At 34.8% G+C, this 17,972-nt stretch overlaps 2 protein-coding genes across 2 annotated transcripts in view; one reads left to right on the forward strand and one right to left on the reverse strand.

Annotated features, from left to right (window-relative positions):
* Positions 1-3,281, forward strand: part of LOC127449053 (zinc finger E-box-binding homeobox 2-like) — a 128,976-nt gene extending 125,695 nt beyond the window's left edge. The window contains exon 9 of the mRNA XM_051712155.1: positions 1,528-3,281. Coding sequence (XP_051568115.1) covers positions 1,528-2,102 — 575 coding nt within the window. The 3' untranslated portion in view covers positions 2,103-3,281. The remainder of the gene's footprint in view (positions 1-1,527) is intronic.
* LOC127449066 (uncharacterized) overlaps positions 1-17,972 on the reverse strand; it is a 361,616-nt gene that overhangs the window by 60,490 nt on the left and 283,154 nt on the right. The window lies entirely within an intron of this gene.

A 17,972-nucleotide genomic window follows, 5' to 3' on the forward strand; every position in this document is an offset into this window, starting at 1 on the left:
GTTAAAAATGTTATGATGCCATTTTACACATGCATCACCTATTTGGTACCACACTGAAAACAACCAGCAGAATGCCTAACTAGCACTTGTGTTGTGAATGAAGCCTAAATGTGCTGTGAACAGAGCTTATAGGTCACATGCTATTCCATAGACCAGCCAGTGTGATTAAAAAAGTGAAATAAAAGTGAATTAAATGAGGAGAGTGACTGCACACACATGCACATACACACAGTTCATTTCACTTGATTGCATCACCGTTTAAAGTCCGTGAGGAAGAACTTGGAATGAATCTGACATGAATGTTTCTTTTCCACTTTCTCTCTCTTGCTCTCTCGCTCTCTCTCCTCCCCTTTGAGTGGGTAATGTATATTGCGGCGGTGCATTCCTGCACTGTTTGTGGTCAGCTCTTGGCCAGCTAAATATGTGTCACTACGGCAGAGTAATCGTAAAGTTCATACACACATTTCAAACCCACAAACCCACATGTCCAGTGTCAGAAATTAACCCTGTATCACTTTAGAATAAGAATCCATTTGTTAGCATTTGTAAACACATTAGGTATCATGAACAGACAATGGACAATATATTTTTTACAACATTTATTAATCTTGGTTAATGTTAATTTATAAAAATACAATTGTTAGTTCATGTCAGTTCATAATGGATTAACCAGTGTTAATAATTATATAAAAATAAAAATAACATGTATTACTTTAATTTAAAATATGTATGTATATATATATATATATATATATATATATATATATATACACACACACACACACACACACACACACATATATGATATTGTATATTGTATATTTTATATTAAAAACAAAAACCTCATGTTTACAGTTTTCGGAGCACTTTTTTGTTTTTCTTTTATCATAGATAACTTTATATCAGCCCCACAATTTACAGCTCTCTTTTAGATTATCATGAATATATATGAAATATATAATATTTTATGTATAACATATCGAGTTAATTTCTGACCCTGGTGTATTCCTCTCGCTTTCTCTCACTCCTTCTCTCTCTCTTTATTAACTCTTGCAGTGTGCGGTGACGTCAGGTTGTGGCGTGTCCCCGAATGCGTAAAGCAGCGTGCAACAGAGTGTCTGTCTAGGGAAAAAAAAAATAGTGTTGCTCTGCAGGAAACCGCAGTTCAAATTCACTCTGTTTGTTTGTTCCTGCGCGACAGCTCTGTGTGTGTTTGTTTGGTTTGCGATGGTTTATTTATGTTGCAGTGTTGTAGCACTGCGGCCCTGCACTCACACACTGCTTCACGCTTCAGTTTTGTGATGGAATGTTACAAAGTAAATACACAAATGCTCGCACAGAGTGCAACTGCAACCAGAGAAGGCAAACATCCATAACACTCAAGCATATTTCATTATTTTCGCTTGTTTTTCATCTGAACTATTCAGTTTCCCTTTTGATTTTATGTTTATTTTGGTTAGTGTGCTATATTTGTGGGCGTAGAGCGCGTTCACTCACGGCGTGTTCTGTCATTGTGTGTTTCCGCAGGTAAACGGCCGCACCAGTGTCAGATCTGCAAGAAAGCGTTCAAACACAAACACCACCTGATCGAACACAGTCGCCTGCACTCTGGAGAGAAGCCGTACCAGTGCGACAAATGTGGCAAGCGCTTCTCGCATTCCGGCTCATACTCGCAGCACATGAACCACAGATACTCGTACTGCAAGAGAGAGGCAGAGGAGCGGGAAGTGGCCGAGCGAGAGGCACAAGAAAAGGGTCACCTGGAGCCCACAGAGCTGCTGCTCAACCGGGCATACCTGCAGGGCATCGCTCTGCCCGGATACTTTGAACATCAGGAGCGAGAGCCCATCCTCCGCGACGGACTGAACAGAAGCATACAAAAGCGTTTGAAGGAGGTTGAGGGAACATTTGTGAAGTTAAGACACCGAGACGAAGAGTTCGAGGAAGAAGAAGAGGAAAGTGAAAATAAAAGTATAGACACGGACGGGGACACCATGAGGGACGAGGAAGAAAACGGGGAGCACTCCATGGACGAGAGCTCCGTGGACGGGAAAACGGAATCTAAATCAGATCATGAAGACGGCGCAGAGGATGTAGTGTAGCCGACAGTGTATGCACGCAATTCCACTGCCCCCAGGTTTGGGGCGGCATTTTAAACTTTACTGTTTATTCAGGGGACAGGGAATGGGGGGTGTAAGAAGCTGCATTATGCAAACATGAAAACAGGAAACAATTTTAAAAAGTGTACAGTATTAAGGCCTAAAATATGTGTGGTGCTATTATCCTTAAAATCCTGTGTTCCATAGTATTTATAGCACAAATTAGTAACTTGTACAAAAATTTCACTCTGCTTCTATAATCACTACGAAAAGAAGGAAATTATTTGCCGATGCATTATTTATGCAGTGTTAAAAAAAAAGAGTCCGCGGCGCACCTGGCTGCAGGCGATGAGTATTTAAGGCGTGTTTCTGCCCTCACCTCACAGTTTTAGGCCTCGTCTTCTCATTTATGTGAAGAACCGTAACAGTACTGAGTTTGTTTGGAAGATATCGAGTCTTAAAGAGACTGTTTGGGAGATAATGAAAGATGTTGCCTTACATGCAAACCTGTTAATCAGCACATTTCTAAAGTGCCAACTCCATTCAGTATTAAAGGAATAACATGCTTAGTTCATTCTCTCTGATAGCACAGCAGCTCTTTAGTTTACAGTCATGTTTGTGCAATTTTGTTCTCAGTATTACACCAAATGATTTAGCAATGACAGACTTTCATCCTTCTGTTTGTAGGTTTAAATACCACACCTTATTTATGTGGTCCATTTTGTATCTCCTAATTGTATTTATTTCATACTGTACAGTACAGTATTGTAGTTCTTTAAAAAATAGATCTATTTTAGTAAAATGGAACATGGATGATATGAGAGCATTTATTGTGTTTTGAAAAATTAATTGTGAAATGCACATTTTCAATAAAAGTCTTTGTTTTGTTCCGTTCTTTTATTTTCCAGTTACTGGGAATTCCAAAATTTGGGAATTTTTGATACGATATTGTGCAAACACTGTATTTTCAACTGAAAACACAAACACACACACACACACACACACACACACACACACACACACACAAAAATCCACTTTTATGTTTTAAGTGGAATGTGGACAGTTGGAATTCAATGTATGATATCATGACTGAACAAAAACCTTTCCTGAAATGTCTTTGTAAGAGTATTATGGAAGTTTTCATTTGTAATTTCTCTTGAAAATGACAATGTGCAAATAAAAGTAGCCAAATTAAATGCTTTTCAAGAATGTGTGTGTGTGTGTGTGTGTTGTGTGTGTGTGTGTGTGTGTGTGTGTGTGTGTGTGTGTGTGTGTGTGTGTGTGTATGTGTGTGTGGGCAGGTTTATGTGGTTTACGAGGACATTTTTTTTTTGGTTACAAACTGGTAATTACAAGGGTATTATGCTATAAATGTGGTTTATGAGGACATTTCTAGTGTCCCCATAATTCAAATCGCTTAAAAAACATACTAAACGATGTTTTATTGAAAATGTAAAAATGCAGAAAGGTTTCTGTGAGGGTTAGGTTTAGGGGTAGGGTTAGGGGATAGAATCTATAGTTCATACAGTAAAAAATCATTATGTCTATGGAGAGTCCTCATAAGTATAGCTGCACCAACGTGTGTGTGTGTGTGTGTGTGTGTGTGTGTGTGTGTGTGTGTGTGTGGGCAGGTTTAAGTGGTTTACGAGGACATTTTTTTAGGTTACAAACTGGTAATTACAAGGGTATTATGCTATAAATGTGGTTTATGAGGACATTTCTAATGTCCCCATAATTTAAATCGCTTAAGTCCTCATAATGAGAGCTGCACCAACATGTGTGTGTGTGTGTGTGTGTGTGTGTGTGTGTGTGTGTGTGAGTGAATGAAAGTGTGGGTGGTATATAGGCAAAAATGCCACCAAACGTAACAAAAATGCCTATAGCTTTTTATGTGTATTATAACATTTGATTTATTGCATATTATTTTATTCTAATTATAGATCTAATTATAGGTTTAGTGCCTGTGTGGATGCTGCAGTGACCTGTAGCTGTCAGATATCTGTATTTACCATCTCACTATATAGTGAAAATAGTTGAATGTGTAGATATGAAGTTTATTAGGGGTTCAAGCGCTTAGCGCTGAAACCCTATTGTAATTGTTAAGATTTGTATTATTATTATTATTATTATTATTAGTGGTTCAAGCGCTTAGCGCTGAAACCCTATTGTAATTGTTAAGATTTGTATTATTATTATTAGGGGTTCAAGCGCTTAGCGCTGAAACCCTATTGCAATTGTTAAGATTTGTATTATTATTATTATTATTATTATTATTAGTGGTTCAAGCGCTTAGCGCTGAAACCCTATTGTAATTGTTAAGATTTGTATTATTATTATTAGGGGTTCAAGTGCTTAGCGCTGAAACCCTATTGTAATTGTTAAGATTTTTATTAGGGGTTCAAGCGCTTAGCGCTGAAACCCTATTGTAATTGTTACAATTTATTGTTATTATTATTATTATTAGGGGTTCAAGCGCTTAGCACTGAAACCCTATAGTAATTGTTAAGATTTTTATTATTATTATTATTATTATTATTATTCCGCCATAAAACTGATCGGGCAGAGCAAACCATAAGGCCTAGAGACTTGAAACTTGGTCAGATGGTAGTAGTATTGCTCGCTACTCAGAAACACGGACTGTTTGTTGTAGACTCAAGTGAATAAAAAAATCGCCTATAAAATTTTTCCGCCATCTTGGATTTTTCATAAAACCTACTTTTGCGAACTAGTCCTAGGTTTTTCGTCTGATTGGGACCAAACCAGTGGCAAACGTTTCCATGGAGTCTCAATATCAAAAGTTTTCAAAAAAGTTTGAACTTTCGACTCGAGCTAGTTACGGTATGTGAAAACATTGAACGTTTATTTTACTATTCAGCCATTATTGCAACAATTAATCGTTAGCTCTTATCCAGTTATTCAGCTTGTGCCCTGACTTAAAAGGTTGTATTGAACGTGCTTACTAACAATAAAGAGGACAAAATGATCTTTTAAAAATACCTCTAAATGACATTCACTGAATTAAAGAAAAAAAAAGTTTAATTCAGTAAAGAAATTCACTGCAAAAAAATCATATTGTTATCAAATGTTTTTGTCTTGTTTTCCATTTAAAATTGTCTAAAAATCATTAAAACAAGATACATTTACTTGAGAAGCAACATATAAGATATTTAGACTTGCTTTAAGAGACAAATATAAGTGTATTTTGTATATAAGTGTATTTTTTCACTTGGTTATTCTTCTGCGAGTGCAGTAAAGACAAAATATACTTATATTCAAGATTTATTCTCTAAAAGTCTAAATATCTTATATGCTGCTTCTTAGGTGAATGCATCTTTTTTAAAGGATTTTTAGATATTTTAAAATATTTGTATTTTTAATATTATATTCAACATTCTCAGATAACAATTTTTTCTTCTGCAGTATTGCTGCAAAAGTTAATGTACACTGTTTTAAGTAGTTTTAGATATATATTTTGGAAAACAAGCCAAAACAAAAACAAATCAAAATCATATTTTGTTGCAGTGTATAATGGGTCGAAGACTACCCTCTCTCACCTTTCTGTTCACTTCAATCCAACTTTAACTCACAAAAAAACAAACTCCCTCTTATTAATAAAACTGCGTATTGCCAATTTTCTTCACGATAAGAAATGCACAGTGATACATATATGATAATATAACGATTCAATAAGTTGCGAACCATCATGTAATAATCTAGCTGCAGCAAGCGCGCGTGAGGGGGACAAGCGTCTTCACGCCAGAATGTACCTCAGCTGGGTGCAGTTTCAACCTCTCCCCCTTAGATCGGGACATTCGAACAACTCATAGAAGAGGTGCTGACCGCACAGAGAAATGCCATTTTCAGAGATTGTAGTTATTTACATGACCTGCTTCCATATTATTTGAACTTTTTAAAACTTTTTTCTTTTCATTCTAAACAACTTTGCCTCATGAAGCATTGGTGTCTGTCAAACCGTTTGGTAAATATTTCAGATAATGTTATAGACCTACTTTTGCGAACTAGTCCTAGGTTTTTCATCCTATCAGAACCAAACCAGTGCAGAAATATACTCTGGAGTCTGATTATAAATAATTATCAAAAAAAAGTTTAAATTTTGACTCACGGTCGCTAAGGGGTGCCAAAACGTTCGAAAAGGGCGGGCCATTTTTACTAAAATGGCTATAACACCCAGACGAAATTAGATATTTTCACCAAACTCAGTACACATGTATATGAGCTCAATATGAGGTCACTGTAAAAAAAAACGCAGAGTTTTGCCACTTGGTTGCGCTGTAATAGAAAAAAAAAAAACATGAAAACAGCTCTAACTACGCAACCGTTAGTCTGATTGAGTTGAAAATCGGCATGCAGTGTCTTTGCCAAGGTGCAATGACTGTCTATGAGGACATTGGCGTATCTCAAAAAACATGGCTGCCATCTGCCAATGAAGTTTGAGCACCTATTAGACAAGGTTAACGGAGGCCGATCGGCACAAAGGCCACGAGGGTTGGACTGAGCATTGTTAATTGGGACAGTCTAGCCTACAGAGGACTGATCTTGTCACCTAACAACTTTGACAGCTGCCGAGTGACTGTAACCTTTGTACTGGACTTTTTTGAAAGTTATATTAAACTGTCTGAAAACAAAACAGTGTTCACAAACTGTCTAAATATTTTCACCATGGTCCATTTCTGTATATAATAAAGAGTATAAACTATATATAATCGCATCTTAGTAAGATATAAGTCAACATTTGAACCACTTTAAAGTTTTTGTTTTTTTTTACATTTGTATCAATAGATATTTGAGTAAGTTGAAACCTAATACTTACGTTTAAAAGTGTAATTCGGCAATTTCTCTAAAAAAAAATCCTGTAATCACTGGCGCGCAATGAATTCTTGGGTAGGCAAGGCCACGAAGGATCCATCTGTTGTATCCTTCATTTCACAGGAAACGAAAGACGCATTTGGGGGCCGCATTTGAAGAAGCCTTCGAATTGGGACAGCCTTTGTCACGCAGCAGTGACGCAATCAGCCTTCGAATGCGACCTTTGAAGGATGCAGCCTCTGAATTGGGACGCAGCTATAATTCATATAATTTGTTATATCTCCTCATACTGAACAACTTTGCCTCAAGAACCACTGCTGTCAATCAAATCATTCATTAAATATTCATGATTATGTAAAAAAAAACTACTTTTGTGAACTAGTCCTAGGTTTTTCGCTCAGCCTCAATAAAACCAGTGCAATACAATTCTCTGGACTCTCTAGGTCAATAATTGTCAAAATATTGAAGTTTACCCTTTGGGTAGCTATAACAGTGTCATTTAGAAAATGGGCGTGGTCAAGTGTACAAATAAGCCCATAATTCCTAAAGAAAAACTCAGAACTTCACGAAATTAGCTGAGCACATGCGATATATGATTCTAAACAAGCATGCAGACTTTTATGGAGATCGGAACATAGGTGGCGCTATGAGCTTTAAAAAGCTTTAAAAACCATGTATTTCCTTAGTAAATTGCCTGCATTGGCTGTAAATGGTCTATTCCATCTATGATCTAGGTGGTTACATGCTTGCTAAATAAAACATAATACCCTTTTACGCATGTGCTTAAAGGCCTTAAACCACTTTAATTGCTGCTCGCAGCTATATTTTATATTTGAGATTACTAAAAAAATTACTAAAAAGTTTGCTATACAAAGTTTAGATCTGACAACATTCAATATGAAGAAAAAACTCTCAAACTCCAAAATCTGTAATGAAAATAGACAGTGTTAAGCTGATTGAATGGTCTAAATATGGGATATTTATGTAAACTTTCTGCATCTTTTGAATTTTATGTTAATTTTTTTTTCAATAACAGCAATAACACTGGAGCATCCATAATTTGCGACAGTTGTTCAAATTTATTTTGACATATTTGACATAATTGGATGTATGCTGTTTGTGTTTTATATGGTTAGAAATAAAATCCACACTTAAAGGTAGAAATGCCCCTGAAAATCAGTTCCAAGCAGTAGTGTAGTCTAGGGCATACGCAGGCCTACCTATCTTTCTTATGCCCACCTAAAATAAGTGATGATACGTATGGCCACCAGAACAACGAGTATAGGCTTTTGACCATGAACTTTTTCAGTCTATTAACAGGAGCGCAACTGATGCCACAGGCAAGACAGACAGTGCAACTAAGCTTATCCACCAATCAGAACGTTCATTTCAGATGTGATTGGATATTTGCTAAACAATCATATTTTACGTTTCCGTAAGAGGCGGGACATTTCTAGCGTCTAATGTTGATGCACAACACTGGAGCATCCATAATTTGCACTGTAAATGTATTTCCATGCTAAACATATACGCTACTGTTCAAAAGTTTAGGGTCACTTACTCATTCTTTTTTTTTTTTTTTTTTTCACATTTTAGAATAATAGTAAAGTCATCACAACTATGGAATATTAGGAATGGAAATATGGGAATTATGTTGTGACTAAAAAAATCCAAAATAAATCAAAACTATGTTATATTTTAGCATCTTCAAAGTGGCCACACTTTGCCTACATTTTGCAGAAATGTACTCCTGGCATTTTCTCAACCAACTTCTTGAGGTATCACACTGGGATGCTTTTTAAACAGTACTGAATGAGTTCCCATCTATGTTGGGCACTTAGTGGCTGCTTTTCTTAATTATTCGGTCCAAGTCATCCATTTCAAAAATGTTTTTTATTTTTATTTTTTTTTATTTTAGTTTTGTAGTTAAATAAATTTATATGTTGGCACAATTATATTTTTGTCTACAAAACTAATTTCAAACATTTAAGCATACGCCTTCAGATCAAAAGATTTTTAAGATCATGAGAAACATTTCAGGCAAGTGACCCCAAACTTTTGAATGGTAGTGTATATATATATATATATATATATATATATATATATATATATATATATATATATATATACATTTAAATTTAACTTATGCAATTAAACTTTGTGGAAAATACTGCATGTAATTGAGCCCGTGCTAGTTTTTGATGCTCTTTGCAGATGCTGGACAGTTATGTCCTGCAATTATATCAAATGTCTTTTTTTATTTTATTTTATTTTATTTTATTTTTTTATTTTTAATTTATTTATTTATTTATTTCTATTTTTCCTTTAACTGCTGTTGGTGGAGCCTTTTTCGAGATTTCAAATAATTTCAATTTATATTTCTAAGTAGGAAAACTATTTCATACACACAGAAAAGCACATAATAGTACACAAATAAAACAAATAACCATTAATAATTATGTAGACTATATACGGTAATACAAGAAAACATGTTAATGTGAACATTACTACACTCATATTAGCTATACAATGCTTAACAGTTTATTGCGTATTTTGTACACCAATCAGCCACAACATTAAAACCACCTGCCTAATATTGTGTAGGTCCCCCTCGTGCTGCCAAAACAGCGCCAACCCGCATCTCAGAATAGCATTCTGAGATGCTATTCTTCTCATCACAATTGTACAGAGCGGTTCTCTGAGTTACCGTAGACTTTGTCAGTTCTAACCAGTCTGGCCATTCTCCGTTGACCTCTCTCATCAACAAGGCATTTCCGTCCACAGAACTGCCGTTCACTGGATGTTTTTTGTCTTTGGCACCATTCGGAGTAAATTCTAGAGACTGTTGTGTGTGAAAATCCCAGGTAACTCAGATAACCGCTCTGGACAATTGTGGTGAGAAGAATAGCATTTCAGAATGCAATTCTGAGATGCAGGTTGGTGCTGTTTTGGCGGCAGGAGGGGAACCTACACAATATTAGACAAGTGATTTTAATGTTGTGGCTGATCGGTATACACACACACACAAACACACACACACACACACACACACACACACACACACACACACATCAGTATATACTGTAACGAAATGGGGGGGGGGGGATCTGGCCTCTTCAGTTCTGTGTCTTTGAGTTTATGAGAGCGTTCAAAGGTGATTCACAGACTCCATCATTAGATATTCAACAACTTCACAGGCGATAAAGGACATTGATTTGCACCAGTGGAGAGAGTCAGCAGCTTCAAGTTCCTGGGTGTCCACATCACTGAGGAACTCACATGGTCCATCCACACTTAAGTCGTTGTGAAGAAGGCTCATCAGCGCCTCTTCTTCCTGAGACGGCTGAGGAAGTTTGGAATGAACCGCCACATCCTCACACGGTTGTACACCTGCACTGTAGAGAGCATTCTGACTGGCTGCATCTCCGCCTGGTACGGCAATAGCACCGCCCACAATCGCAAAGCATTGCAAAGGGTGGTGCGAACTGCCAGACACATCATCGGAGGTGAGCTTCCCTCCCTCCAGGAAATATATACAAGGCGGTGTGTGAAAAAAGCTCGGAGGATCATCAGAGACTCCAGCCACCCGAGCCATGGGCCGCTCTCACTGCTACCATCAGGTAGGCGGTATAGCAGCATCAGGACCCGCACCAGCCGACTCCATGACAGCTTCTTCCCCCAAGCAATCAGACTTCTGAACTCTTGATCTCCCACGATCAAAATACATCAGCACTGCACCGGACTGTCATAAATTATATTATTATTATATTATATTCTCTCTTAACAACTGACTATCAACCGACAGCCTGAATGTCAATACAGTACAATACTGTACATTCTATATATACTACTATATATACTTTTTTTATATATTTTTATTTTTTATTTTTATTGAATAATGTGTATCTATATAGTGCGTATTGTATACTGTACAGTGTATGTTATTATTTGTATATTGTTGAGTGTAATTATGTGTATATCAGATGTTTAAATTGTGCTGTGTTAATTTGATGTTATTGTAAATTGGTACTGTCTCATCACTGTCACGACTGCTGTGTTGATCGGAACTGCACCCAAGAATTTCACACACCATTGCACTTGTGTATATGGCTGTGTGTCAATAAAGTGATTTGATTTGATTTGAATGAACTCTTCAAATAAAAACAGAGAACCTGTCGAACAAAGAAAAAGAGGCAGACAGAGAGAGAAGGTTCAAGTACCTTGAGTGTTCTCACAGTGCATGAATATGAATGAGCACATCAAATGCTCTCAGAGAGAGATAGAGTGAACGATCCATTTCTCACCTGATCAACTGATGATTTGTAAATGAAAGGAGCTGAAATTACTGAGCTCACCTTTATCTCTTTTAAAACTTTATTGCTAACTGTCAGTACTATTGATCAGTGTTTTTATAGGTCAAAGTTGTATTTGTCAAATGTACATCAACACAGCAAAGAAGAGGTAGGCAGAGACTAAGGGAAATTGTAACATTTTATTGATTTGTTTATTTGTCTACATTTTATTTTATAACTCACAAAATATTATAAATCTAACTGCCATCTTTTGGTCTGAGAAAAATAACAAAATTCTATCAAATTAAATTGAGTAATCTTTAACAAAATAAAATAAAAACTCAATATTTTATGTTTTTTATTATTATTATTTTAAATTACACAATTCAATTTGATGGACCTTTGTTATGAAGTTGAAATGTGTAAATCTTAAAAATAAGCTTAAACATAACATTTTTAAGTCTAGTTACTGTAATCAAATTGCTTTTTAAAGTCAAAAGGTAGTATAACACATTCAATTTTACATTTTTGTAATCAGATAACAGTTACTGAAATTAATGTAATTACTTGTATGTACATTACTTGGGTTACGCATGTTTTTTAAATAATATTTTTTATGTATTATACATGTATAATTTGTATTTCTATTCATATGTACATCAATTTACATTTCTGTATGCGGCAATGAACACGAAAATATAGACATTATTTTAAAATCGTTGAGTGTAAAAACTGTTTTAGAAAGTAGCTGAAAAGAAAAGTAATTAGTAATGTGATTTGATGAAGTAATCATAAAAGTAATCCAATCACAATTTTAGAGAAGTTATTAGTATTTTGAAGTGGACTACTTTTCTGAGTAATTACCCAACACTTGCCAATATAATTAGTACCATTAAAATACTTTGAGAAAGACTTAATTTATTACATTTTATAAAGTCAGAGTGTTACAATTGCTCTTGTTACAGGGTTGTTGGTGACAATTTGAAAGAACAAAACATATTGATATCTCAGATAAGAGCACATTTAAACTTAATAATATTGCTTTATTATCTATTAATATTACTGAATAGTTTCCACTTTTATTTGGTACTCATTCTTTTAGCTGTTAGGAATAATGTATTTTTAAGGCAAAAGTCTAATTGCAACATACATTGTACAAATTTGAAATGGGTTAAATTCTTTTTACTAAAATATATTGATCAGTTGATTAATCAAAAACATATGAAATTATGTTTGATCCATATTTTAAATAAACAATTCAGTCATACAATGTTTCTATCATAATATTAAGGTTACAATTGCCCCTTATTGTACAGCCGTGATGAAATCGTGTACAGCAGCTAACAAAGACTGTGTAATTCATGTTTTTTAACCAACAATCTATGATTAAATATATTCGTTTACATTCAAAGGCATGACAACTTTAGATGGCAGAAGAGAAATAATGGACTTCCAAATATTAAACAGAACTGTTTCAATGGTACCAATAAAAAGTACAGGCCCAAATATGACAACAGTCAATGTTTGCTGACACACTGACAATACAATGTTTGGGTTTGGAATTTATCTTCTCTTATGATTCACTGCTGCAATGAGAGACAGACACACAGCTCTCTCTCTCTCTCTCTCTCTCTCTCTCTCTCTCTCTCTCTCTGTCTGTCTGTCTGTCTATCTCTTTCATGAACTCATGTTGCTGTTGGCTGAGTTATCTGTTCTCTTAAACATCATTCTCCTGTATGACTTCAATCTTCCTATGCAAAGACAACCTTCAAATTCAAGAATGCTCTTTTTCTATACCAGGCCATTCTGTGTATTATAATGTTCTGATGGCTGAATTCAATTGTAGTGTGTAAAACATAGAACCAGCCATCATATTTGTAAATGTAAATGAAATGATACCAAACTATACAAAATATACAGACAGTCACAAAATTATACAATGGGATACTTCATGTGTCACTGCCTGAAACTTGGATTTAGGATAGACCTCACTGAAATGACCGGCCAGTTGAACTCCGATGCACCTCACTTATCTCTGCCTGCATCACCTTGGTCTAATGATGGACTACACTCTTGAAATGAATACATAGACTTTCAATTAATTGCCAACCAATTCCTTCATCAGCCAGCTAACAAAGGACAATGCATCTATGTGATATTCTGCAGTTAATCCAGGATGAACTTCAAAGACATTAGTCATTAATCTTATAGTTCTTACAAAATCTTTGTTTAAACACTGGCCCTTAACATTTAGTTTACTAATTTTAAACCATGAGTCATGGTTGGGGAGTAACGGAATACATGTAACGGGATTACGTATTTAAAATACAAAATATAAGTAACTGTATTCCACTACAGTTACAATTTAAATAATTGGTAATTAGAATACAGTTACATTCAAAAAGTATTTTGATTACTGAAGAGATTACTTTGCATTTTATTGTCATTTGTTTCATTTAATATTTAGTCCTTTCAGATGGAAAACATTTATACATATAAATGATGCGATCCAAAGTGCATTTGAACAGCCATGAAACACTTTCTTATGATGTGTTACATTCATACGAGCAGACAGAGAAGTAAGTTTGAAGTAAATTTGGAGCAGAAGAAATAGACATAAACCTTGTGTAAACTGTCAGCTTTACGCTAAGCTAAAATGCTATTTCTAGCCATTTTACATGCACGTTACCAGGCACGATCATATTTTTTTTTATCAAGAAAATTCACGTTGGATCATAATTTCTTTTTTCTAGTAAGACTTTTGATATTAGGGCAAAAATCATATTCTTGATAATAATTTTTTACTTTTTTTCCTGTAAATCCTTAAAACAATCCTTAAAACAAAATCAATTAAATCAAATTGATTTATCTTGTTTTAGAAACAACACTGCATAAGATATTTCGGTTTTTCAGAGAATGTATTTTTAACATATGTAGTTTGTCTTACTGTAATGGAGTTTTTATAGTCAAAACAAGTGAAAAAATCTACCAGTGCTGAAGAAGTAATCCAAAGTATTTAGAATACGTTAACGGAATACATTACAAATTAAATTTTACAGCATGTATTCTGTAATCTGTAGTGGAATTCATTTCAAAAGTAACCCCCTGACCAAGACTTGCACTGCACATAAATAACTAATTTTGGCATTATATTCATGCTGTTTAACCAGAGTAGAACTGGCCCCCACAGTGAGCCTGGTTTCTCCCAAGGTTATTTTTCTCTATTAACCAACATCTTATAGAGTTTTGTGTTCCTTGCCACAATCGTCTTCGACTTGCTCACTGTGGTTCCAAATACAATTATTATTATTATTATTATTTTTATACAAAATGTACAATCATATTTAATCAAACTACACAATGATGACTCTAAGACTTTATAGATATTACAGTTTCATTTTCTGTTAATGCATGATTTTCTGTAAAGCTGCTTTGAAACAATGTGTGTTGTGAAAAGCGCTATACAAATAAAAATGATGACTTGAAAAATAAAAATTTTATGAGAAGTTTTGTTTTGTAAGAGGGCAAGTTGACAATTGAAGTCTAAGGAATGTTTGAATATTCATTCAACCTCCTCTATCAATCACCTGTAATATATACAGAACATTACACCATACTGTGTATATTTTAGAAGTTTCTAAAAATACCTCTGACACACATTACTCAATGGAGCAGCTGAATAGAATGAAAATCTCAGATTTATTCCCAAGTTTTGCTGGACTCACACTTTTGACCTAACTCAGTTATTCATGTGGCCCATATGCTGCCTCTCTCTCTCTCTGTGTGTGTGTGTGTGTGTGTGTGTGTGTGTGTGTGTGTGTGTGTGTGTGTGTGCGTGCGCGTGCATGTGTGTGTTTAGGGCCTGGCAGTCACACAGACAGACAGTTCAATGTCCTACAGTCAGGAAGAGAGACAGACAGACAGTGTATATATATACACACTACTGACCCCAAGAGCAATCTACACTACATAAACATAAACAAATACACAATTATACAAAGTTACCCAAAATTAACTTCTGGAAACAATTATTTTCCCCCAAAGTATATCTAAATTAACACACACACATGCATATACATACAGTAACAGTCTATTTGGCCTATTGGTTTAAAACAGTAGAAAGTTAATTACAGGTTTTGCCAGCACATTTTGTGGAGCCTTTGATATGCAAAAACACAGAATTGAGAGGCAGGCAGCAGTGCAAGTGTATGTGTGTGTGTGTGTACAGCTGAGGGCTGATTATTTGCCAGATCATGGTGCTGTCTGCGGGCTCTCAGCTGGGGAACAGGAACATCCTTCATTACGTGTTTCCAGGGGAGCAGAATTGTGCTCACGTGGCGGCCTGTCACAGGGGTTATAATCATATCTGTTTAGATTAGCGGTCAGTTATCTTGACATAGATAAACCCCCCACCCCATCCATTCACGCTGCCTTCACCAACACAGACAAACAGTAAACCAGCGAAACTCAAACTGGCCCTGGACAGACCCTTGCTGCACACCACTAGCAACACCAGACTGCTGCACATTTATTTTGCATGTAGGACTCCCAATGTAGCAGATACAGTCATATTATTCACAATGAATATTTCAAAAGTTAACAGAGCAAATGTTTTTCCTAAAAATAGATGTCCACATATGTGGACAGCGGGACTAAGTTGTGAAATTTGAAATAATACCAAGCTAAAGAGAGTCTTATAAAAAAGTGCTTTTGAGACATTGTACAGACATTACAACTGATTATCTTTAAAGCTGAATAAATAAATATTATTCAAAGTAATGGCCAGCACAATCCAATCACTGCCAACCAATGTTAAAATAAAATTTAGCATTATAAAATTCTGAATCTATGTACTGATTACCATTGTCCCATGTCTGCCAAATTTGTTGAGTGGTCATCTGCAGCCTGAAACTGAACTTTTGGTCGGATTTTAGGAGTGAATGCACTTAGTTGCATAGAAAGTTCTAGGATGCTCCCTTGCTCCCTATTTAGGGAATGACTTAACTTCCAGTGTGATATCTGTCTGCACTGGTCTCAGAACAGTTCAAAATGCACCTTATTGTCATCCTAACTCCATATAAAGCCTCTGAAAGCAACATTTTCAGCTTTTGGATGAACCCATTGATTCTCAATGTGAAAATGCATAGTAAATATATAGGAATGCATTTACTAATGTTAATGAATAGAACCACATTGTACAGTGATAACAAAATAAAATATAACAAAATGTATATTAAAACAAAGCAAAATGACCCACAGATGTGTTAACATTAAAAGTTATTCAAAATAACTAAAAAGGTTTTTTATTTTTATTTTTTATTTTTTATTTTGAGGGAATAAGTTCCCATTTTTCACATGGACTTCATGTAATCAGCGCACTAACACGCGAAAAATGTATGTTTTTTTTTTTTAAAGCGGCATATCAAATGAAACTAGAGATGCTACTCTTTACAACCAAACAGGTTTTAATAAAAAAAAAAAAAAAGAGAGATTTCTTCCCAGAAGCACTTTTGTTCTTCCTCATATTGTTGTGTCATGTGACGTGATGGGTCAGAAATTTAACCCTTAAATGACAATCTAGAGTGTTTTGAACACTATTCAGTCAGTTTCAATTAATTTAAATTATGCGTTGTATTTAAAGAAGCCAAAATACAACATCCAAACATGTGGATGCGGGGTCACACAAGGTTTTAACAGAAGAACTAATGTAAGCACTTTAATAAAATTATAAGATTCACATTTTTGCCTTTAAACCCTCAAAGAATGCATCAGAAGTTTAACCCTTAAATGACAGTCTAGAGAGTATTGAACAGTATTCAGTCAGATTAAATTAATAAAAATTATGCGTTGTATTTAACGAAGCCAAAATACAGTGTCCACACATGTGGATATACAAGGTTGTACAAGGTTTTAACAGAAGAATTAATGCAAACACATTTATAAAATTATAAGATTCACATTTCTGCCTTTAAACCCACAAAGAATGTGTTAGAAGTTTAACCCTTAAATAACACTCTAGAGTGTTTTGAAAAGTATTCAGTCAGTTTAAATTAATTTAAATTATGTGTTGTATTTAACAATGCCAAAATACAATGTCCACAAATGTGGACACAGGGTCACACAATGTTTTAACAGAAGAATTAATGTAAGCACTTTTATAAAATTATAAGATTAACATTGCTGCCTTTAAACCATCAAAGAATTGGCCACAATGACTTTCACTGTAAGTGCCTCACTGTAACCTCGATTTTTGCTTTTTTTAAGAAAAGGACGGATGAGTGAAATTAATATTTGCGGTAATCAACATTATGCCACTAATGCTGTCGAATGAGCTTAACTTGTATTGAACCTGGAATATTCCTTTAAGCATTTAAATTATGATCTACATCTACTCACCCTTATGTTGTGAAAAACTTTTGGCCGAACTTCTCCTTTTTTGTTCCACAGAGAAAAGGAAATGAGGAAGACAACATTTTAATTTTGGGCTAACTATTATTTTAAATCTGACAATATCTGCCTGTGGTGACATTCAGTGATGTCCTCAATTGGCAAATTAATGTATTTATATATTGTAATTGTAATTTTTAATTTAGCTTGTTATATTTATATTATTTATATTTTTTTATTTTATGAATATTCATTATATATAAAATGTTTCATTTATTATATAGAATGTTTTATTTTGTGTGTGTGTGTGTTTACAGTATATATATATATATATATATATATATATATATATATATATATATATATA

The sequence above is a fragment of the Myxocyprinus asiaticus genome, chromosome 12 (genome assembly GCF_019703515.2).
Source record: "Myxocyprinus asiaticus isolate MX2 ecotype Aquarium Trade chromosome 12, UBuf_Myxa_2, whole genome shotgun sequence".
Taxonomy (NCBI): domain Eukaryota; kingdom Metazoa; phylum Chordata; class Actinopteri; order Cypriniformes; family Catostomidae; genus Myxocyprinus; species Myxocyprinus asiaticus.